Raw genomic sequence first — 23,477 nt, 5'->3', positions numbered from 1 at the left:
TGTTATTGATCACATATGATGTCTCATTAAATTGCTGTCCAGGGTGGCAGACACCACAAGCATCAAAGTCTTAATGCGAATGTAGTTCTGTACAGGAAGAACAGCAAAGGCCTGGCAAACACTGACACGCCAATATTTGCAGGTCCCGCACCTCTATCAACTCTTACTTCTTAGGAAATGTGACAGCAGTTCAGTTTTACTGAACTCTTACACAGTCTGCAGGGAATAGATGTTCTTCTGCTTATTGTGGCTTGCTATAGAAACTTCAGAATTTTTTTGCTGGGACCAGCTCGCAAAGCATTTGCTTTGTTGGTGGTGTGCCTGGGACCCTGGTCTGTAAGCGAGTCACTGCATCGTGCTTGAGCCGATCTCCACTGACCCACTGAAGAGAGCTGGGGCATTTCATGGGCTCGGTAGCAGCTGTGCTGTAAGATGACGTTCAAAAAAACATCCTATTCTTTTTCCTTTCCATTTCCTACACATAATAGCCATACAATGCCAAGGGAGAGAGGGATGCCAGGAATGTATGCCAATGCAGTACCTCTTGGAACTTACGGGAGCCCGTACACCAGGCCACTTCTGAGTGGGCAGCAGCAGATTCCTAAATTGTTGTCAAGTAAGTGGATTCTGCTTTCTACATTTCTGAGTTTGAAAAATATTTCCGTTTTGTTTTGGTCTGTTACACTATTACAAATAAAAAGTGGATTCAGGCATCCATCTTCATTAACCCTGTGTTGCTCTTCTCTATTGTTCTTCCTTTATTGGAATGCTGTAGTGAAATGTACTAAAATGTAATTATGTGCCTGTAAGTGGGATCCTATTTTGAATACTGCGCTCAGTATTCAAATGCAGTAGGTAAACTAGCATTTTGTCTCCTAAGGGTTCCTAGTGTCTATTATCTGGAACATATTCAGTATGTGGCTGAATCTCAACATCACCAGCATCAGCAGACTTAGTAGAAGCTTGGTGCTCTGTGTCTGAAGAGAACAGCAAGAGGAGGATGCTGGCCACAGAAAATAATTAATGCACAAGGCACAGTGGCAGGTCAGGAGAGATTGTAGGACTGACAGAAGAGCTGTGGTTGGCGCTGAGATGCCAGACTGAACCAAAATCACTCATTCACAGTCCTCTATTGGCTTCTTCTGCCTGCGGTAGGTGTTGCAACATCTGGCAAAGAGGTGGTAGGAGTTGGTCAGGAGGTCAGGGATGCCACTGCTGTTGGCTTGGTGAACAAGTGGGTCAGTCACTGGAAGTGCTAAGACAAATCCTGTGTGACCTAAAGTGGACTACTTCGTCCTGGGAAGGAATTGCTTGCGCGAAGGGCTCCCAAAAAGGGTGCTAGTTAAGAGTCCTCTCTCTTCGCCTGTGATTAGGAGCTGCATTTCTGTAATGGTGGGATTGAGACAGGAGGAAACTTGGCTAAACTGCCTAAAAAGGTGCTTTAAAGTAAGAAGTTCTCACTGTTCAGCTGAATTCTTGCAATATTGAATTATACAGGTGTATGAAGTTTAAACATCTGGCACAGATGAAGTTTGAACTCCAACATTTTGTCACATATAGAAGACCAGATTACTGCATAGTGAAGCTGTCAGCCTTTTTATACTTGATTTACATTTTTGCTGCGTATGAAACAGCGAATAAATAATATTGATGGCCACTCTGAACTAAGCTTATTGTCCGGTCCCAAAGTAGATGAAGTGTAGTTGAGTAGCGGGTGCAGAAGCTTTCTTGTGTGAAGAATCAGATCAATTTAAGTGGAGAGACAGATTGAATATGAGAGCTTGGAGCTATTAACTTTGATTAAAGGAAAATGAGTGGGTTTTTTAAACAAACAAGAAATACAGTCTGAAGAGAAGAGTGTGGGGAATGGGAAAGCAGAATTACCAGACAGGCATCACATTTTTGTATTAATCTTCAAAAAGAGAAAGTCTGTGTGGTTTGGGGGAGAGAGAAAGTATTTGTGAGCCCATCAGTCCCTATACTGCTGTTCAAGTCTTCTGAAGCTCGAGTCTTGATACTTTGTGGGAAATACTTATTTCAAAGCAGTTTTCTCTGCCTTACGTACATGGAGCTGATCTTGCCAATTAGGTACTTAGAAAGCTCTCATCCTCATGGCATCTGAGCACCTTGTGTTGTATAGGAAGCACTCCACATGCAAATATGCCCCAATGCCATCATTCTTTCAAATTGAGGAGGCTTGAATCCACTGATCGATATGAAATCCCAGTCCATCTGTTGGCCTCGGAAAAACTGTCTGGTGGCTTTCTTTCATGTGTCCCTTCCTCTCCTCATTTCCTGCCCTTGCATCACCCTCAAATTGCCTCTGGCATCCCCAGTTGCTGTTCTGCAGGTGTGCCTGGCAAATCTGAAGGCAAGGCTGAGTTTTTTATTTTTTCTTTCTTTTTCTTGTTGTGCCATTTTCCTTAATGCTGCTTTATCCATTAGGCAGAGGTTGATCTCGTGCTTTCCTGTTCAGGCAGCAAAAAGAGGTGCCGGGTCAACCTGCTGGTCCCTCCAGCCACTGTTGCAGCACACTGCTTCGCACGCCGCCGGCAATTGTCGTACAAAGGCTTTTTCACAAAGCAGGGGTTGTGCGCCTGCCATTGCTCTCCAGAGCTCTTCATCCCAGAGTTGAGAAGCTGGTTCCTGGCACACTCTGTTTTCATGGGAGACTGCAGCGCAACATGCTGCAAATATATTCTTTGTCAGTTAATTTTGTTGTATTTCTCCTCCTCTTCTACTAAGGATACCAAGCTGTCGCAGGAGATTAGTCTTAAACTCTAATTAACTTCTGATTTAAACTGACTGCAATGTGAATTCTTTACAACCAACTACAGTGGTGGTTGACTTAATCGGTGCCGAGTGGCCGCATGTGTCTTAACTCCTCTTTTACAGGTAGAGACCCTGGTAAAAGGGTTAAACCCTTGCTTAAACCCTTGTTAGAAGAATACCTCCAAGTATCATAGCCCAACATTTCTGCTGAAATCAGTCTTTCTGACATTCACACTGAAGGATGCTTTTGCAAATGGGACCACACCCGGACACCATAACACATTCTGGATTATGGATTGTGTGGGCTGAGTGTGAAGCAAACCTGTCAAGGTGGGAGCATGTCAATAACTCTCTGAACCTCACTGCAGTAGGTGGTGGTCATCTTATTGAACAGGAACAGGCTGCACGGACAGTGCGTTTGCTCCGATGGAAATTTGTGGTCAGAATGGAGCACGCGAGCCAATTTCGCCCAGACAGCGTTCTGTCTAGGAGTACCAAAAGGTGTTCCTAGATCTGACAGCACAGCTATCTTCTTCCTTTTGCAGTCAGCCCCTTCAGTTCAAGCACAAATGTCTCTGTCAAGGCACAGATATCTTCAACTAGAAAATCAAATTAGAAGGAACAGGAAGGCGTATGCTGAGTTTTCAATGGGGCAGGTTATCTCTTGTGTCAAAATTGTGTTCATCAGCTATGTAATTGTGAGAGAACAGCTGTATGCTGTGGCATAATTGGATTGGGAAGCATCCGGAACCCACATGTTCCTGAAAAACTAGAGCTGATGTGGTTAAAATTCCCACATTTTGTGGGATTGATGCAGATAACTTTTCATTTTATGTATTATGTTTTTATATGTATGATGAAGTAAAATTAGACTCTAGAAGGGCAATGCGGTCAACCAAAGTGCCATCTCTTCCTCAAGAACCTGCTGTGGGTGTTTCTTACTGTTGTTCTCTGATTTGACTTTGATGTGCCAATTTTCAGTTGATGAATAATTGTCTGTGCTGATAACTTGGGGAGTCAAGTGCAGTATGGCAGTACTCTGTGAATGGCATATTTGGTTTCTGCAGCACAGGATACCTGATTTATGACTTTCATTTCAGTCAGTAAACTTGTCAATTAGCTGCATTTGAAAAGTGATTTTGATTAGTGCAATCAGTAAACACAAAATCTCGTCTTTGATTGCCACACTGATTAGATAAATTGTTACTTGAGGAGCTGCTAGAGAAGGCAGTTTATCTGGCCTTATAGCTCTAGGAAATGCCTAAGTTTTGAAGACTAAAGAAAATATTAATTGTCATTTCTTCTCCTATTTTGTACCTTTTTGAAGTGCAATTCACTGCTCCAAGCTTTTTCTCTCAAAGATTGTTCTCTATCAGAGCCATACAAATGAATAGTAATAAGGTAGCTTTCAATGTTTTTATGATGATTTCATTAAACTCTTCCTTAAACTGTTCCCTAGAGCTGCAAAAACATCTGGTTACAGCAGGAGAGCTGGGTCCTTTCTTTTTCAGATGGGAAGAAAGTGATTAACTAGGACAGATGTTTTTGACTAGCCCTGAAGCAGAGGTCTGTATGAATGGGAAACACTGTACCAGGGTGAGACCAGCATCATCTCACTGGGTTTCTCACTAGAGCACCATTTGACCCTGGCAGTGGAATGGAAAATGTGTTCATAAACTTCAATTAAAATGTGAAGTTCTGACCAGGGAGGGTCAGGGAGGGAGAGACTTTATTAGTCTGTATAATTGTCCAGATACTTTGGGGTCTTGCCTAGCTCAGCCTGCACAGAGGAGAAAGGTGGGGGAAACATGGCCATTGTTCTTCCTGGAACATAGCGGGGGCGGTTTCTGGAAGTTTGTGTGTTGGAGCAAGCAAAAGGAAAACTGAGCCAGGCCTAGGAGACTTGCAGGTCTGGTTGTGGTGACAGAGCCAAAACCTAGCCCTCATCCTGGTGGCTGCGGGTGAAGAACAACAGGTATTAGTAAATGCAGATAGAGGGGTTTGGGGCATCTGAAAGTGTTTTTAGCAGAACTCAGTTCTTTTGTGTTGCGTGTATTTCTGTGGTGCTGGTGTCTGTGAAACTTTGAAATTATTAGAACTAAAGTCATCTTATGATATTTTCTGATTGAAAATAGTGATGCTCTTGGGCTTTACCAAATTTTTTATTTTTTACGGGGTTTTTTTTAGCAATTTCATCTTTGTAATTTTTGTTTTTTAAGCTTCAGTTTAACGTTGAGTCTTAATTGCTCGTTTCCCCCAAAGTAGCTGAAGACAGCATTATGGGCCTGGGTTTTCCTGTGTTGCACTGATCTTGTATTCAAAAGCAAACACAGCATCAGTAAAGCATTGTGTTAGTACAGCCTGTTTATGCGTGTAAAAGTCCTTGTAATTCACAGGCTGACCAGTATAAAGTGCCACTGTCCATCTTTGGTCCTTGTGATGCTTTACACTGTTTTGGTTACAGTGTATGTGAAGTAACCACTTATACCTGATTATGAGCATCAGTTAGTAACAGTATATATGTTTCTCTGTGTATGTGTATATATGTAGAGAGAGGTGTATATATTGGTGTGCGCGCACGCGTGTGTGTATACATGTAATGTTTAATAAATAAATACAGCATGTATCCCTGTGCAGCTCAGGCCATTGCTGGGCTGGATTAGCTCTGCCCAGAGGAGGCCCAGGCAAGAAAGGCAGTGCTGCTGGGGATCAGAATTTATTTCCCCTGATGAAACGGTGTTATCTTCAAGGGGGGCTGCCTGCACTCTCCCCTGCACGCTGGAGTGCTGCCGTGAAAGGTTTCTGTCTGGGTCAGACCATTACAGCCTGCAGGCAATCCAGCCAGAGTTAGGAGAGAAGTGCAGATTTTTCCTCTGTTTTTGGGGTTTTTTTTCCCCTTTTCTTTCAAATTATTGCAAAGCGTTAGTGTACTTGAATATTGGCAGTTTAATAGGGTGTTACTGTCCCGTGGCAGTACGTCCATTAGACAACCTTTGGAACCAGCTGTTGAAATTAGGTCACACTTAAACACTATTGAAAATAATCAAAGGTGTCACTGAAACTGAAGTTCTTGATTGATGCACAATTTGAGTGTTGTGGACTGACCAGGGAGCTATTGATTAGCCGTTTCTTTTATCCTGTTTACTGACCAGTTTATTTAGAAGAACAACAACCATTTAATTGCATGTCCTGTTAAAGCAATGTTGTTACTGCGATGTCATTGTAAAGAGTTAGTTTGGGTAGAAGAAACAATTGAGAAGTGGGTGGTCTTTTTCACTGCAGTTTCTTATAACTGCAGTGCTAGGTCTCGGGCCAAGTTTTTACCCCAAAAGCTTTAATTCACTCTGACTACATTATCTGAGAGATCATTAATAGATTTTTATTATTATATTATCATTGTCTAGGTTATATATTTTTACTATCTTTAAATTTATCCTAAATATAACTATATTTTTTATATATATGTGTAAATGTGAATAAAGTGGAACTGTTCACTCTATTATGTGCTGTGGTCATTCTTTTAGTTTGCTTTATAGAATAACTTAGCCTAATCGGAGGGAAACTTGCACATATTTTGAGTATTAAATATGTGTTGCTCACAAACATGGTGTGTTATGATGATGGCACAGCGGTGTGCGTGTGTATATGTATCTATAGTTTTTTCTTCAGATAGTGTAGTGATGAATGTACTTGTAAGTAATGTAAACATTAAATTAAGTCTTCAGTTATGGTAACAGACATGGTTTTGCATTTTTTAAAGTTCAAGAGAAGATACCTGTGAAGTGTCCAAGCACTAACCAATGCTAGTTCTAGCAATTAAAATTCAGTCTTCCCATAACTTGAAGATTATTGGACATAATAAAAAAAAAAAAAAAAAAGTTGCCTTTTCTTAATTAAGACTAAGCTTGCCACTGATGGACATAAGGGCTCTATCAAAATCAGCAATACTAACCAACGTCTTGGTGAAATATATTTGGCAGTGTATCCAGTTTGAGCTTTTCTGTTTGACTTCTTAAAACAAGTTCTTGAGCATGTGTAAGAATAAATGGAGCACAGTTCTTTAAGTATACTTGCTCTTTTTTATTTTAACATTTTATTTTACCCTCTAGATCTTAGACCCCAGGAGTCTTGGCGAGGTCCTACGCCCTTGTTTCAACAGACACCACAAAGGTAAGGTGGGAGGGATTGAAGTTTTGTAAAATGTGGCCAGGAGGATGTACTTGGTTCTGCCAGGCTTCACAACTTTTTTTTTTTTTCCCCTCTTTGTTTTGAACTTTGTTGTTTAAATTTGTTGAAATCATGCTGTACAGCAGGTTTTTTAAAGTTAATTAATGTCCATGATTTATTTATACTTTGTGAGTGCACTATGTGGTGTTCATCCTTTAAAAGGCTTGAGTACTTTGTATTAAAAAAAAAAAGAAGGCAAAAACACTTTCCGTTAAAACTCAGACTTCAAAATTAACTTTACTGTTGGTGCTTTGGTACCGTTCTTGGTTCTTTGGCCTTTATCTTATTGAAGCTTTTGAGATACTATGAAATTGAACACAGAGAGCTTAAAACTGCATTAGATTTTGGACAGGCTAAACAAATTTCTTTTTAGGAGGGCTGTGGAGCTTAATGAGGCATAACTAATGGTGTTCCACTTTTATCATTTCTGTGCCGCAACCGCAGCATTAGTACAGACTAGCCATTGATTCTTGCTACAAACCTCTTGAAGTCCTAATCAGCTTCTTTGGTACAAGTTTTTCAGGCCTGACAAGCCTATTGTAGGGCAGTGTCACTGTAGGTCAGTAGTTATTAGTTGCCACTGAAAACAGTTTCTTTAACTACTTAAGACTGAACTGAATTAAATGCAGAAGGGACTCAGGGAAGGATTATGGAATCTGCAGTCCAATAAGTGCCATCGAATAGAAGGAATGTGACATGGTTTGATAATAAGGGATGTTTTACATGCGTTCCTTCATGGATAGGTTGTATGTTCTTAAGTCAGATAGACTTTATAAACTCCAGCGTACCTGTGAAAGCTATGAATAATGACATTTATTTATATTTATGGAGGAGTGAGAGTGTATGTGAGATCTTTGAAGCTTCTGCTCTAGGGCACACTTTTTTTTTTTTTTTCATGGTTTTATTTGCAAATGTTAACCATTGGAAATACGAGCTTTGGGAGAATTTATTGAGCTCTCCGCAATCACGCTTTCCATGGCAACCATTTTGATCCCTATTGAAATAAGTCCAGCTCCCTTGTCCTGTGCCATGTCAATGTGGAATATTGCATTATAAATGAATCTTGCATTACAAACTTTAATATTACTTTGTCCATGGGAGTTGGTATTCCTACATCTTAATTAAATCCTATTTATATAGTACCATTTTGTGAAATATTGCTACAGGTCTGTAACTTGTCATTACTTTTACAATGCTATACTATCATTTTACCAGGCTGTGGGGTTTTTTTGGGTGGGTTGCGTTTTTTTTGGGGGGGGGGGGGGGTTGGTTTTCTTTGTTTTGTTTTGGTTTTTTTTCCAAAGTGGAAGAGTTTATCAATTCACCTATAAATAACTTCTTTCAGCCAGAAATTCTGTTCGTTTCTCACTTGAAATACATATTTTTGTTGCAATTGTAATAATCGACTGTCTTTCTAATCAGAATCCTATCATAAGGTTACTGTGCTTGGTTTGCGCTAATATTTTTAGAAGTGACTGCACACTGTCCAGGTACTTCAGAGCACTTTTGCAGATAGACTGTGTTCATGATTCAATCTGTTAACCTGTCCAGCGTGCTTCTAGTGTTGTGGTATTGACTTCACTGTTCAGTTCCCAGTCTTGAGGAAACTGGTGTCCCCTGAGGTGACTTTAAATTGAAGATATATCATCTTCACCTAGAAAATAAGCTTTAGAGAAGCTTGGAGAATGCCGTGCTAGCTTTTGAGTGACAACAGTGTATTTACAATGCTTTCCCTCTCTGATGGTGCTTTGTTATACCTCTGATGTTTTATGAAAATCACTAACTTGCCAGTTTTGGTGCTGAGGATAAGTAATTTTGCCATGTTCTTGGAAGGTGTTTGATTTGGGAAACAAGTCAAACAGATGCTTAGGGCTGATGTTGAGTTAGTTGCCATACAGAGATAAGGATGGAGACTTAAGCAAAAGTTTAAACAGAAACATAAAGATAGATAGCCTTAGTGTAGGAAAAAGTGCCTGAACCTGTTGAACTGAACACCCCCACCCCCCAGCCGAGAGGTTTTCGGTTTCCCAGTTAATTCCCCAGGAGCTGCCAGTTTCCTATACCGCTAGCCCCAAGGCTGTCCCCGCTTGCTGCTGCAGCTTCAGGTGTTCCAGGAGCAACAAGGTGCCTGTTCTCCATCACCTCTGCTCCTGGGGAGAAAGTAATTGAGGGAGGCCTGCCCCTGCTCCAGCCTTTTCATCTGAAGTGGGTTGGCAGGAGGCTACGATATCCTTGATTTGCGACATCAAGCAAGGGATAAGCAAGGAGCTCTGTCCCTGCCAGGAAAGCTTTGAGCCTTTGTGCTATTTCAGGGATAGAGTACTGCAGCAGGGGCTAAACACGCTCCTGCTTCACAGGCCTGGGTGGAAGAAAACCCAATAGTGTAAAGCTGCTTCTTCATAGTCCAGATGATCTTGTCTCCTGTGTAAGATATCTTACTTTTAAATTTAGTGATGAATTCAGTGTGCAGCAAGTAAAACAAAATTGGTGAGTTGCCATTGAACAGGACACCTTTCAGCATGTCCTGTTCAGGCCCTGGTCTGACTGGGCTGTGTTACTGGAGATGGCAGACAATTCTTTCGTGCTCTTGCCTTCAGTGCTGGTAAGCCGGTATCTCTCAGAGGTTATATATATATTTGCTGCCTGGTTTCCTGGCTGATGGAAATTTGTAATCTGGTTAAGTAGATCCTTTTGCTTAACCTGCTCATAGAATAGATTTCCAAAGAGGCTGAGGTTGGAACACAGAAATGTTTTACTGTATAAAGGTTCCTGAAGTTGTATTTTTGCTATCCTGTATGTATATGCTTCAATTTAATCGTAAGTTGACGTAACTCTGGATTGCGCATTTGAGTAACTCTGCCAATGTGAACTCGTGCTATTCCAAGTGGCACAATTCTTTTTTTGTTACCTGTGAGGCACAGCTTTGCTGCATACAAATCTCCACCCTCAGGTAATTTGAATCACCAGTTAATACATCCATTAGATAAACATAAAGTCAAGTGCTGTGGGGGACTATAACTTCCTGATTTCTGTTTACCAGATGAAAATCTAAAATTTTGGTTTTTAAAAATACTACATAATTCTGTGAATTAAGAGCAGCAAAAAGGTGTAAGCTGCTTTTCTGACTTTAAGATCAGAAAACATGTTGGAGCTTTTTTTTTTTTTTTTTTTTCTTTTCCTACTAGGCTTATCCTTAGAACATGTAGTGGTTCTAACTGAAAATCACCAATTTCACTCTTTCAGACGGCCTCAAAGCAAAAATGCCTCAACATAATAGTGATATTAGTGTTAATGTGTTTCATTTGTTAAATATCACAACTTTTCACTAAGCGGCACTTTATTAAAATAAAAAGTTTAAACTCTGTGCCAAATACATATTCACGTCAAATGAAGTTTGTGTCAAACTTTTCCATTCCAGGCATGTAGCAAATGTTGGCCTGTGATCATCAGTTGCTGAGGGTATTTATCACAAGCAGGTTAGCAAAGTTGTAGAGACAGACTGACTGTTGATGAAAGTCATAGTGCTGGGGCTATATAGGTAATTCCTGGTAGTTTTCCTTAAGGCTGAGCAGTGTATTTTTTCCTGGAGAGTCTGCTGTTTTCTAGGAATAATGGGGAAAAAAAAGTGAGTACTCGCAACACTTAATCAAAAGGAATATCAGAATACTGATTTTGAGTGTTATGCCCTGAAAGTGTAATGTACTAGTAACTTTAAATACAGTATTGCTCCTCCTAATGAATGATTCAGATAACATTGTGCATTGCTAGACATAACTTCTGAAGTTAAAAATAAAACCGCAGTTCAGTGTTACCACTTTGCTTTTGTGCATGCTCGTTTTTACTACATGTATTGCACATCGTATTTACCAATTGTGTATTTATCAGGTAAGACTCATACTTTTATAAAGAGGAATCAAGTTATTTAATTTCTGGAGATGGCAGGAGTTTCTCTTGCCTTACTAAAATTCAGGCAGGTCTTAATCTGACCAGGTGGAGCAGCTCTCCTGTAGGCTTTAGTGTGAAACCAAAAGCAATTTGCATCCAAAAGCAGAAAGCCTTCATGTCCAAAATGCCTGTTTTCATTCATTTTAATCTTATGTTTACCTGTCTTGATTCCAACTTTGCCTCTGTTCCAGCTGGTGAAATGTGTGTTTAAAAGTCCTTCCTCTCTCAGCATCGCTTCCTCAGTTGCTCAAAGCAGAATGTGCCCAACATTGTACAGCTGGCTGAGAGTCCTCCCTTGGTCACAAGTCATACCTCCTCCCTGAACTGCGTGGGCGCTTGAAAGAATCTTATCAGCCTCTGGGTAGGGTTACTCCTCCGAGGCTGAGGTCCCACCAATTTAATCCAGCAAATCTAGGCAGAGTCTCTTGGAAAACGTACAAAGTAACTTTCAGTTCAGCAGTGCAGCAGGTAAATGGGAAATGCAGTGCTCATGCTCTCTGCTATTCCTGTCTCTCGGCAGGCTGGCCGCACACTGTTCAGCTGACTCTCTCTTAAACAGGGGTCAGAAAAGATTAACTGTCTCGACTATCCAATGTTTTTCCTTTACAACAATACATTGTACTGCAAAACATAACTGCTATGAATTCTGTAAGGAATTGTACCCTTACCCACGCTCAGCTTTAAAGGCTGTATCATGGCTATATCATTTTTCTAAATATTTTTATTCAAACAATTATTTGATGTGTAATACCTGTTGCTTTATAATTGTAATGTTAGAATAGGCACTTGAAGGCAATTAAAACATTTCTTGCTGTTAGTAATCTAGGATGGTAAACTAGGTTATAATGGATGTTGAATTTGCGTTCCCATATAAACTGTATACCAAATGTCAGTCAGTCCATGCCAATTAGTGCTTATGTTGCTAGGTCACCGTGGTCAATTGAAAACGGCATCAATAGAACTTGAAAAGGTTTCTTCCCGATCAGACCTTCTGACATATTGAGCAGAATAATGGATGGGAAAAAGCAGCCAAGGCCCCTACCCTAGATTCAGAATACTCGCAGTAAGAATTCATTTGCAACCTGCAATTAACTAGAAAGAATGGACTCCCAGAAAGAGTCTGGACATTTAGAAAAGAAAGCCTCATTCTCCTGTATTGCACATGTTTACTCTTTGGATGGTGTGTTACATTTAGCTAACTTGGTGATATCTGGGGTTTAATCTACGTTCAAGATCAGTGTGGATGAATTGGCAAATTTGCCCCTAAAATAAAAGATGGGCAGAATCCTTCCAAGGAATTTGAAAAGTCTGATTTGTAAAATTGAATTTGCTGCTTGTGGTAGTACCTGGTTCTGTAGCTTTCAAGCTGGGATGAAGGAAGCAGTAAGTAAATGCGGCCTTTTGGTAGGAGAATCTTGGAAGATATTCCCCCTTCCCTGATTTATCTCTAACAACTTGGCCATCTGCAGTACCACAGCAGGCATAGCTGGATGTGACAGTGTTTAACTCTGAGACAAATGGGATCATTTATCATACGAGACTATAGAAATTTGGATTTTGTGGTGTGAAACTCTAGGAGCTAAGTTCATGTTGCAGTGTGTTTCTTCTTTACACAGAACTGCTGGGGCTGCTCCTCTTCTTGCCTGGAACCGCATGCTGCAATCCCAAAACCAGTACCAGCCAAGTCAGTACCAGGGGCTGGGCGGACCAATGAGTTACCCACAGAGACCTGAAGATCGGATGGACAGGGGAAGGCAGGTATGAAGATGTTGCCCTGTTTTGCATGTTTTGTTCTCGTCCCAAGTAAGGCTTCCTTCATGTGTGGCTGTGGAGAGTGAATGCAGCATAGGTTGACATTCCTGAGCTGGTTTTAGCCCAGTAGCTGTGTCACCAGTGAAAGCACTGACAGGTAAGCTTCCCAGCCTTGTCCTGCCCCTCTGTGTGTACCCCTGGGCAAGAGGCCTATGCCATGACTATGCCGACACTGCTTTTCATTAAAAGTAGATCAAACATGCTACCAAGTCACACATTTCTTGCAGCCTGAGAAAACGTAATCTGAAGGCAAGTGTTTCAACCAGAGTCTTTGTCTTCTGTAAGGTAATCTATCAGCTACACATTCTGGGGATAGAAAGGTTTCTCCCCGGTGTGTTTAAAATGTAGATTCTTAGGACTTCATTAATTTTTCCCCTCAAATGTTTATTGGCTTTTTCGTAGCTGAAAAACTACTTAAATGCAAATGTTAGATTCTAGTAGCCAGAGAAGTAAACACATCTGTGAAAGTACACGTGAAAATAGCTTTGTGTGGTTAAATGACAACAAGTGAACGTGATAGGAGAACCTCATCCAAAATTATAGGTGACTTTGTCATCAGTTTATGAAAATGCCACAAAATGAAAATGCTTCTTGAAAGCAGCAGGTGATTTTGCTTATGTGATTTTTTTTGCCTGTGTGTATTCCCAGTAAAAACGTAATGTGTGTATACTCTTGAACTAGAAATTTGAGTATTTACAATGCTATGTACTAGTTTAAAATAAATTTCAGATATCTATATTAAAATTCAAGTTCTGTTGCAGTTTTGGTAAGTCAGAACTATTACTCAGCTGTGGGAAGGTTACTGACCAGTAATGGGGAAAGAGGAGGAAGAACGCTCAGCTGCATGGTAACAGCACTATTTCCCAATCCTTTGTATGGAAACTAAGGCACAAACTGTTTGAAACTTGCCTTCTGTTGGGACCTGGTTCAGCTACTTCTCATAAATGTGCTCAAGACAAGTCACTTTTTAGTGGATGCTCTTAGTTTTTCTTTTCTTCTTCCCAGTCTGCTCATCTCCCGAGTATGTAAACATTTGTGTTACACAGTACAGCACCAATACAGTCAAATTTGGTGTTTGATTTCAGGGACTGTTTCTCCATGCTATTGGCAGCATATAGTCATTTTCATGTAGGTATAAATTCTGTCCTGCAGTGTGTGTATTGGATAACATCCCAGTCTCCTTTGCTTATACAGCAGGGACTGCAAGTACAATCCATTTAAATTGTAATGTCATACAGCATATGTGAAAGCCTTCTCATAGCATTTCTACCACTTCTCTGATTCTTTGTCTGCTTTATGTTTTCCTTCTCTGTTCTGGTTGGGAGACTCAGGTAGCACTATCACAATCACTTTTGCACCACGACATTGTTATGGTGTGGGGTTTTGAGGCAGCTAATACAATAAAAGCATGTACTGTCAAACCAAGTTTGTAAGAGAAGAGCCTTTGGCCTTTGCTGGGGAGGCTTTTTGCAGAGTGCCGCGTGCTTCTGTGTCTGGTTCAGCTTGTCAGGACCGAAGCCCAGCAGAAACAGCCTGTGAGCTGCTATTACCGTTCTCAGCATTGTCTGCCGACTGCAGGATTACATGGTGCTGCTGAAAAGATCTATAGCCAGCGAGGAGTCTGCCCCAGTGCTCCCAACTCTTAAAACTCTTGTTTGACTGAACCCTTGTTAGCAGCAGTGAGATTCTCTTCTCCCTGCCCCCCCGACTCCTACCCTGAAGCATTTTTAGTGCAGAGGAGGCTTTTAAGACTGGAGTAAGAACTGTCTTTAGCTCATTCAGTTGTCATATTGGTGTTGCAGGAAGAAACGGCGGAAGAAGAGGCAAGTATACCACCACGCACTCTTGCTCCAATTGTAGTGGGGAGGCATTGCCAGTACAGATCCTTTCAGGACTGGTTTTGGCTAGAAGCAAAACTAGACAGCGTGGGTTATGATCACATTAGGCTTAATATGGGGAAACAGTGGGGCTTGAATCCTGGCTGTGCTGCCCAGCTAGTCCCCAGTTTTTTTTAAGTATATTTCAAATTTGGATGAGGTGTATTGATAAGATCAGTTTTTAAAAATCTTTCATTTTTTGTTACACAGGTTTACCCAAAACACCGGAGACTAAGAAATAAATGCATAATTGCACTACTCCATAACGGGCTGCTGTAATAATGTAGAAAAATCAGTGGAGGATTTTGATGCTGGTAGAGTCTGGGTGGTATTTAATTAGGGCTGGAAAACAGATACTTGAAAAAAGTCTGTCTGCTACACTATACTCTGCACTACCCTTTATCCTGGGTAGCGTAGGTGCATATATTTGCAAAAGGAATCAGTGCTTAAACTAGTTCATTCCTGACCTTAAATCTTCATGCGTAACAGCTGCAGCTGGAATCACAAAGGTGAACAGGAATTGTCTTCCAGAAGTAGTTGCAGTGTGGGCTCAGGGAGGGCATCCCCTGTTAGTTCACATTTGGAAAGCTGTCTTGTAACTGTGGGCTCTCAGAGCAGCATGGACATCTACAGCCTGGCAGTGACAGAAAACCTCTGCCCTTGCAGCTTTCCAGCTGTTTGCCACCTGAATGATTAAATAGGAGGCGTATTGCTGTTTGGTAATATTGCAGTCTTGCCCAAAACGTAATTCACCTGTTACTAGCATGGGATGTGTCTGCTGGATCATGAAAGGAAGTTAAAACTAGGTGGTGACTATGGTTTTATTTGTATTCACTTACGTGATGGTTATTAAGGACAAATCTTTCAGCTCAAGTAAATTTGCTTCCTTAAAAAATTTCCTTGGCAGTTGTGTTGCTTTCCAACTGGTTTTTAGCTCCTTTTAAATTTTGGTTGTCTTTTTTTCTTTTTTTTTTTTTCGGGGTTTTTTTGGTTATTTTTAAATGAACTTTCAGATGTTATTTCCTCCGGGCTGACAGCACTGGAGTAAAATTAGAAGCTACCTTAAAGAGTTTAGGGTGCAAAACCAATAATTGAATCTAGCATTGCTGCCTGTAAATTTCAAAGCTTTAAAGCCTTGAAAAGGGATACAAGTGGAAGTGGTGACACATAGCAGCATAAATAATTATCTTTGGTCCCTTTCACCACTGAATTCTTTTTTTACAGCATACAGAACATGGTCTGAAGAGGTTAATAAACGCGCTGATACAAAGTACTTACAAAATTAATGCAACTGCCATGGATATGGGTTGCTCTGTGGTAGTGGGTGTTTGTTGGCATCTTCCAGCTGTTCCAGAAAACTAAAGAATAAACTTGATCGTGTTGTGCAGGTGTTTGACGTTTTTCTTTTAGTCTGTAGTAATACACAACTGAATGTCCAGATAAATGTCTTGTGCAGCTCTTACAAGGCCTCTAGACTGTAGTTCTGTACATAGATTTAGGTAACTGGAAGGATTTTTCAAGGGATGTAGACAACTTGTTTCCTTTTTTAATTGATTACAATCAAAACCAAAAACAAATGTAAAACCTTCCTGACAGTAGAAACAGTGTATTCTGCAGGTCTCTTTCAGAGCCCTTTAAAAACAGGGTGTAACAAATCGGTTTCTGCTCAGAAAGTTGTTTTTGATTGCCTGACACAAGCAGGCTGAGGAGAGCCTCCCCTGTCACAGGTTTGCTCACTGTCTCTTCAGTTTCAGCCGTTATCTCTGAGCCCCTGCAGGACAGGGTAAAGATGGATTTCTCTTTTAAGGAAATGAAAGGAAGCCTCTCTTCCCCTACCCACCAAAAAAAACTCCAAGTAAGAAACAAACAAAGCCCTATAGCTGTCGTTAGTGCATCACATTTAATTAACTTTCTGGTCTCTGCAGTGTATCAGGCTTTGAAATAATTTTAAATGTTTCAAAGGGACTTTTTATGAAATTTTCTGACAGATTTTTCACTGGATAGTTGATGTACAGAATGCCTCATCTAAATTTAAATACAAAAATATATCTAATTTGGAGTTATTTCCAAGGTGGGATTTAGGCATCTTTCACCCATTATTTAAAATAAATGAGTGCTGAAAAGGGCTGCTTCTGTAACAAATAAAATTCCACCACCACCACCACCACCCCTTAAAATACCTATCTGTAAAAATGTCTGCCTTGCTTTTAACATAAGATTGCTTACAACTAAAACAGAAAGCTGGTAGTTGAGGAAAATTTTTTTTTTTTCCTCTCAAAAAAATAAACCTGACTAATCTTACTAACAGCATACAGGCATCGCACATCTGAAATTGATACTTTAGTTAGTCCACAAAAAGGACATTTACATCATTACTCTGTGTAAAGCCTAAGCGTACAGACTGCAAAGCCCGCGTTTCGGTAGGAATTAAAAATTTGCATTTCAGATCTGCCCTTCAGGTGTGCGTGTGAATGAATATGTGTGTGTGTATGTGGCTTTAACATTTTGTACCCCTTTGCTTCCAGCATTGCTGAAAGCAAAGAACATGCAGAGGTGTGACAGCTTGGAGGTAACTTGTCCTCGGTGCTGTCTTTTGGCGAATTTATTTCTGATTTAGAAGCATGGCTCTTCCCGTGGTACAGCTGGAAGCTGAGGCCGGTGCTGTGCAGAGAACCAGTCTCTGCTGGTGGAAGTTAAAGCTTGTGTTTTCAGGAAAGCATCCGTAAACGCGGTTAAGAGACGTTCAGCTCTGCCTGCAGTACCTTTCTGTGCGAAGGATGTATTGTTTCATTTTTGTGTGGCGCCTGAAGCTCGCCTAACTTGTTTACTGTGATGTTAATCCAAAAAATAAATGCTTGCTTTTGTTTGTTTGTAGGCATATGGCCCTGGGAGGCCCTACCCGCTACCACCTTCCTCAGGAAGATACAGCTGGAATTAGCTTTTGACATTTTTTTTTTTTTTTTTTTTAAAGTATAGAGAACGTCTGGGGTTTTTGTTTTTGTTCTTTTATTATTTGGGGGGAAAAAAATGAATCCTTAAGAAACATCCCTGTAGTTTTTAAACTACGGTATTTGTTTTAAATGTGCATATTTCTTACCAAACTGATTATTTTTTTTTTTTTTGTGGGCAGCTATGTCGCTTGGAAATAGCGTATTGCAAAATACGAGTAAACTAGACTTGCTAATTTGCCTGTGAGACATTTGATGAGGTGGGAGTGCTGTTTTGTCTTTATTACGTATACAAGCTGTGCTTAGCTGTGCCTGTCAATCTGAACTCCAAACATCCTTTACTTCACACATAAGAGCCTGAAAACAGACACAGAGTTTTAAAGAATGCATAGAAATCGGATTTTATTAACTCTTGGGGAAGACGCAGCAGGCAGCCTGCAGAGCACGGTGTTTAAAGACGTCTGTCAGTATCCCTTGTCAGATGCTTCCTTGAATTTCTCACAAAGAAAGGAGATTTTTTTGGACTTTGAATTAAAACATTTCAACTTTTACAACTTGTGCCTGTTTTGACTTTGTTATTGTAACATAAACAAGCACGGAAGGTGTATTTGTCTGTTTTGATATATAATTTAAAATAGCTGCAAAGTACAGACTTTCCATTCATTTTTAGCACTCTTTCTAGGGATTTTCCATGTGAGTGTACCAAATCAGTAAATATTTTTATTTGCTTTATAAAGTGGCTTTTGAAATTCTGAGCAGTATCGAGTGGTTTATTTCTAACCCCCTCCGGCATGTGTTTGTATCTCTTATCTATACCTGCGTGCACACATTTATATTAATTTCTCGGAAAATAATTCCACACGGCCTCTACAGTAGTGTTTAAAAGCCTTGTTTAATCAAAAAGAAATGACGAGAGCATCCAGTTAAATGAGTAGCGTTAATGCTAATATACCATCTTTTGGCTGTGCCACGCGTGGACTTTTCCATTAAACACAGGTATCATATACATCAGTAAACTTCAAAGCTTTGCTGTTGCCCCTACGCACGGTTGCAAGGTGCGAGTAGTTTTTCAGCCCCTTCCTTCAAGGGCCCAGATGTTAATCACCAGCAAGGAGGAGAAAGACCAGACCAGTGTAACCTTGGGAGGAAGAAATCATGAAACTGGATTCATTATTTTCAAGTGATTGAGGGTGGAGCAGAATCCTTCATTGTAATGCAAAGAGTTGCCATCCTGCCCGGAGCCGGGAACCTTCGTCAGCCCTCACCAATGGCCTTCTCCCTCTGCCGGGAAAATATTTGGGTCTCAAAAAAGTAATTTTGCTTTTCGAGCAGAACAAAACCGGCAGCGAATGCGAATTTTCATGCAAATGCGGTGGTTGAGCGCGAGGCTGGAGGAAGGAGCTGGGTAGCTCATCCTCGCACCGCCAAAGGTGCCCCCTCCTCCCAAGGATGAACCTGGGGTGCCAGTGGGCTTTTGTTCCTCGCTCCCTGTGTTTAGGGGTGGGGGGTGGTATGAAAATGGGGCTGGAGAAACATTCTGGGGGGCTGCTCTGGGAAGGGCTTGTCCCTTCAGGTTCCCCCTTGCCCAGCTCTTCACGCCCTTGGCTGACAGCTGGCTGGTGTTCCCGAGCGGAGCCTGCCCTTGGCGCTGGGAGATGCGGTGCCCACCTGGACCCTCGGAGCTGTGCTTGGAGCAACGCGCTTGGCCGGGAGGGGCTTCGGTTCCTCTGCTCTGTCACGCAAGGATGGGATGCAGGGCCTGAGCGTGGAGCATCGCCCCTCCTCTGGCTGTTTTGCTTCGGCTGCCCGGGCATCCCCTCTGCCCAAGGTGTGCGGTCCTGCTGCATCCCAGCGCTCTCTGGGACCCGGAGCTGCTGGGGGGTATCTGGGGGTGGCCCGTGGGGACAGGATCCCCGTGGCACTCCTGATGCTGCTCTACTTTACGTTTTCTAAGCTGGAGCTGAGCCTGGTGCTGTCCCTTTTGCTTTAGCAGGGTTGGAGGGCTCAGACCCATCCCCTTCCCTAAAGGGCCATGCCGGGCGCTCCGAGCCGCATCCTGCAACCCCGTCCCGCGTGGGAGCCGGCGGGGAGAAACGTTAGGGTGGGGGAGCCGCGGGGGTCCTTGCGCATCCCCCTGTCCCCCGAGGGAGCGCTCCCGGTGCGGCGGCCGCCGGGAGGGGAAGGGCGGGGGGTCCCGCCCTTCCCCTCCCGGCCCCCGGGATGGCCCTTGAGAAGGGGGCCGGGGGCCGGTCCGTGGGCTCGCAGAAGCCGAAATCCCTCTTTTGCACCCCAGAATCGTTCCTTCACGGCGCAGCCAGGAGCGGCGCGGAGCCGCGGCGGTCCCCGAAGCTGGGGAGCCCCCGGAGGGGCTGGGGTTCAGCGGACACCCCCCCCGAGGATGGCGGAGCCGGAGCGGGGTGGTGGTGGAACGAAATCCTCTTAGCGGCTGGGAGGGAAGGCGGAAAAACGGGGGTTTTGGGGGTTGTCCAGGGGCGGTCAAACCGCATCCGTAGGTAGCCCGAGAACGAAGCAGGCAACTCTTGAGAACAACGTTTCCTTTTATTGTTAAAAAAAAATAAAAAATAAAAATTAAAAAATAAAAGAAAGAAAAATTGCCGGAAACTTCCGAGAAGCGCTTCCCGGTGTGCTGGATTTCCTCGGGGAAGAGGCGCGGGGACAAACCCCGCCGCCCCGATCCGTCCCACCGCTCTCAGTCCTTCCTCTTCCAGCCCGGCGGCTCCGGCCGCTGCGGGGGCCCGATCCCCGCCTCTCCCGGCGGGGAGGCGGTGTCCAGCCCCGGGAATGACCGGGAGTCTCCGTGATCTCCGCAGCTCGTCGGAAGCTTAGCGAAGGGCCGGGGTTTGCGGTGCCGTCTGCGGAGCAGCGTCTCCGCTGGCGTACATTCATTTCCTAAGCCATATTTAATAACAACAACGATAAAAACGTTTTTCCCCCTTAAATCTGAGCACCGGCGTTCGAGAGCTCTTCCGCCAAAACGCCCTCCGCCGCTGCCGGGCTTGGATTTTGTTTTATTTTCTTGATCCGGCGCGCCCCGTCCTCCGAAAGGCAGCGGCCGCCCGCCGCTCGCCCCGCTCGCCGCCTCCTCGACCTTGAGTTACAATTCAATTTACCTTCAATCAAATAATAATGAAATTGCACTTCAGGGGCACCCTTATAAAATTAATTCTGCTGAGATAAGTTGCACTTCAGAAGATTTATTGTTCGCCTTCAATGGGTCTGTAAGGTATACGCGCACCGGCGCGGGCTCCCGGCTGCGCTCGGGTTTGGCTGCCGGTGCCCGGTGGCAGGAGAACGGGGCCGGGCCGGGAGCGGAGCCCCGCGGCCCCCCCCGCGCCCGTCCCCCGCCGCCGCCGGCCGTGCGCCCCGTCGGGGCTGTTCTCCCGGGCGGGCCCGCGGCGGCCGCGCACAGCGGCACGAAGGCGGAGGGGACGCGGAGCCACGAACGCGCGCCCACACGCAGGGAGCCCCCGGCCCTGCGCCCACGCGTGGGCGCGCACGCGGCCGCAACCTCCCCACACCCCCCCCTCAACCGCCGCGGCTCTGCCGTCGGGTCCAGGTTTCCAAAACCGGGGAGAGTCTAAAAAAGCCGAAGCGAGGCCGCAGGGCCGGGGAGCCGGGGTGGGGAGGGGGCCGGACGGGGCCGACGGGCGGTCGTCGGGGGGGGTCCCCGCAGGCGCCTCGCCGGGCCGGGGCGGCCGTCGGGGCCCGAGGGTCCGGTCCCGGAGCGCGGGGGCGACGCCGGGGCGGGGCGGGGCGGGACACACGCACACGCACACACACGCACACACGGATTACCACGTCCTGCCGTAGAGCAGGTTGGGGCTGACCATGCCGCCGTTGTAGTCGACGCCGGCCGAGTCCATGGGGGCCAGGGGGGGCACCTGGCCGTGCAGCGCCGGCGGGCTGGGCGAGAGCTCCTCCAGGTCGGCCGCCTGCCCCAGCGAGCCGGGGTGCGGGTGGGCGGCGGGGGCGGCGGCGGGCAGCGCCCCGGCGGAGGCGGCGGGGGGCGGGGGGGGGGCGGGCTGCCCGGGGGCCGGGGTGCCGCTGCCCGGCGGCGGGCAGGGCTTGCCGTCCTTCACCAGCACGGGCACGGCGACGCGGCGGGGCGAGTGCTGCTGGCAGAGGCCGCCGCCGCCGCCGCCGTCGGGATGCAGCTGCTGGGCGGCCGCCTTGTCCTTGGCCTGGCGCTTCATCTTGTAGCGGTGGTTCTGGAACCAGATCTTCACCTGGGTGGGGGTGAGGTGGATCAGGCTGGCCAGGTGCTCCCGCTCCGGCGCCGACAGGTACTTCTGCTGCTTGAAGCGCCGCTCCAGCTCGTAGACCTGCGCCTGGGAGAAGAGCACCCTCCTCTTCCTCCGCGGGGCCGCGTGGAGCGGCACGATGGCCTTGGCGCCCTCGGCGATGCCGCTCAGGCCGCCCATCCCGGCCACGTTCATCCCCGCCGACGGGCCCATGAACCTGGAGACTGAGCGGGGACAGGCGGCTCAGCGCCGGCGGCCGCCCCGTCGGGGGCAGCGGCTCTCCCCCGCCCGCCCGCCCGCCCGCCCGCCGGCCGCCCCTCGCCCGCCGCCCCCGCCGCCCCGCGCCCGCACTTACTGCTGGAGTAGCGGGGGTCGCCGCCGGCCCCGTACCAGCCGCCGCCCGCCGCCGCGCCGCTCCGCATCCCCTCGGGGTAGGCGGGCAGCTCGCCCATGTTGCCCAGCCCGCCGTTGCAGTAGCCCCCGACGGCGCCGTGAGGGAACTGGGAGACTCCGTGGGGCATGTGGTAGGCGGTGGCCCCGGTGGGACCGGCCACGACGTGCTGCGGCACGGCGGCGGCGGCGGCGGCCGGCACCGGCGGCTGGCGGTAGGGCCCGAGGGGCGCGCCCAGCCCGCCCGCCCCGTCCATGCCGCCGAACTTCTTGTAGCTCTCCTCCATCGGGCTGAGGATGTCGGTGACCGAGAAGGGCGTCGTGTGCTTGGGGCTCAGCGACATGGCGGGACGGGACGGGACGGGACGGGATGGGCCGGGCCGGGCCGGGCGCTGCCGCCGGCACCGGCGAGCCGTGCGCGGGCGAGGCGCGGCGCGGCGCGGCGGCCACCAGCCCCGGGCGCCGGTAGCTCGCCGTTTCTTTTAGCCCGGCGCCGGGTTTACGCCAGACGCGGGGGGGCGGAGCGAGCGAGCCCGGCGGGGGAGAGCGGCGGCGGGCGGCCCCGTCCCCTCCCCGCCTCCCGCCGCCCTCCCCGGCCCCCTCCTCCCGGCCATTGTCCTGCGCCCGCCGGACGGCTCTTAAGCCCGGCCGCCCCGGGGCAGCGCCGGAGCGGCTCCGAGCGGCCCCGGCCCGGACCGAGCCCCGCGGCCCTCGCCCGTAAGTACCGGCCCGCTCCCCCCCGCGGCGCGCTGCGCGGCAGGGGCGGGGGGCGCGGACCGCACCTCTGTCCGTCCGTCTGTCCGTCTGTCTCTGTGCGTGTGTGCCCCCGAAAAGAAACCGCCCCGGGGGCAGCGCCACGGCTGCGGCGCGGATCCGGACCCGACGGCGCGGACCCGACGGCGGGAGCGAGGGAAACCCCTCTCCCGGCCCGGTTCCCCGGGGGCGCGCGGCTCCGAGCCCCGGCAAAGCAGCGGGCTGGCCCCGGCCCCTCGGGGCGGCGGGACGGAGCGCCGGGGCCGCCGCTCCCCGGAGCCGCTCCCGCCGGTGTGCGGGCCCGGGCGAGGACCCCCGCGGCGCCGGCTGCCCCTTCAGGGATGATGCTTCGTTCGCGGTTTGGTTTGGGGGTTTAGTTTTAGTCGTTGCTCGTTCGTTCGTTGGTTTTGCGACAACGAAATGCTCCCTCGGGGCTGTCCGTGCCCCCGGCTGGGGGCCGGGGCGGACGCGGGACGCGCCCCCCCCGCCCC

At 46.6% G+C, this 23,477-nt stretch overlaps 2 protein-coding genes across 5 annotated transcripts in view; one reads left to right on the top strand and one right to left on the bottom strand.

Annotated features, from left to right (window-relative positions):
• XRN2 (5'-3' exoribonuclease 2) overlaps positions 1-18,336 on the top strand; it is a 52,783-nt gene extending 34,447 nt beyond the window's left edge. For all 3 annotated transcript variants that reach the window (XM_030022890.2, XM_041125352.1, XM_030022891.2), the window contains 4 exons: positions 489-616; positions 6,882-6,942; positions 12,561-12,702; positions 17,509-18,336. In XM_030022890.2, coding sequence (XP_029878750.1) covers positions 489-616; positions 6,882-6,942; positions 12,561-12,702; positions 17,509-17,571 — 394 coding nt within the window. In that variant the 3' untranslated portion in view covers positions 17,572-18,336. The remainder of the gene's footprint in view (positions 1-488; positions 617-6,881; positions 6,943-12,560; positions 12,703-17,508) is intronic.
• Positions 18,337-21,393: 3,057 nt separating this feature from the next.
• On the bottom strand, positions 21,394-22,577 carry NKX2-4 (NK2 homeobox 4). Of its 2 annotated transcripts, XM_030022932.1 has the most exons (3): positions 22,199-22,577; positions 21,595-22,067; positions 21,394-21,534 (listed from the first exon to the last, which is right to left on the bottom strand). In XM_030022932.1, exons 1-3 carry the CDS (start codon positions 22,575-22,577, stop codon positions 21,394-21,396), a joined length of 993 nt encoding a protein of 330 aa, XP_029878792.1. The 2 variants fall into 2 exon arrangements, with proteins under 2 accessions (XP_029878792.1, XP_029878791.1); XM_030022931.1 differs by having other exon boundaries at positions 21,394-22,067.
• Between the last annotated feature and the right edge of the window lie 900 nt (positions 22,578-23,477).

This window comes from Aquila chrysaetos, chromosome 8 (genome assembly GCF_900496995.4).
Source record: "Aquila chrysaetos chrysaetos chromosome 8, bAquChr1.4, whole genome shotgun sequence".
NCBI lineage: Eukaryota > Metazoa > Chordata > Aves > Accipitriformes > Accipitridae > Aquila > Aquila chrysaetos.
This window is presented reverse-complemented; position numbering and strand designations above follow the sequence as displayed.

Coding starts and splice junctions, on each gene's coding strand:
- NKX2-4 (XM_030022931.1), bottom strand. CDS start 22,577: ATGTCGCTGAGCCCCAAGCACACGACGCCCTTCTCGGTCACCGACATC. Junction 22,068..22,198: donor CGACCCCCGCTACTCCAGCA/GTAAGTGCGGGC, acceptor GTCCCCGCTCAG/TCTCCAGGTTCATGGGCCCG.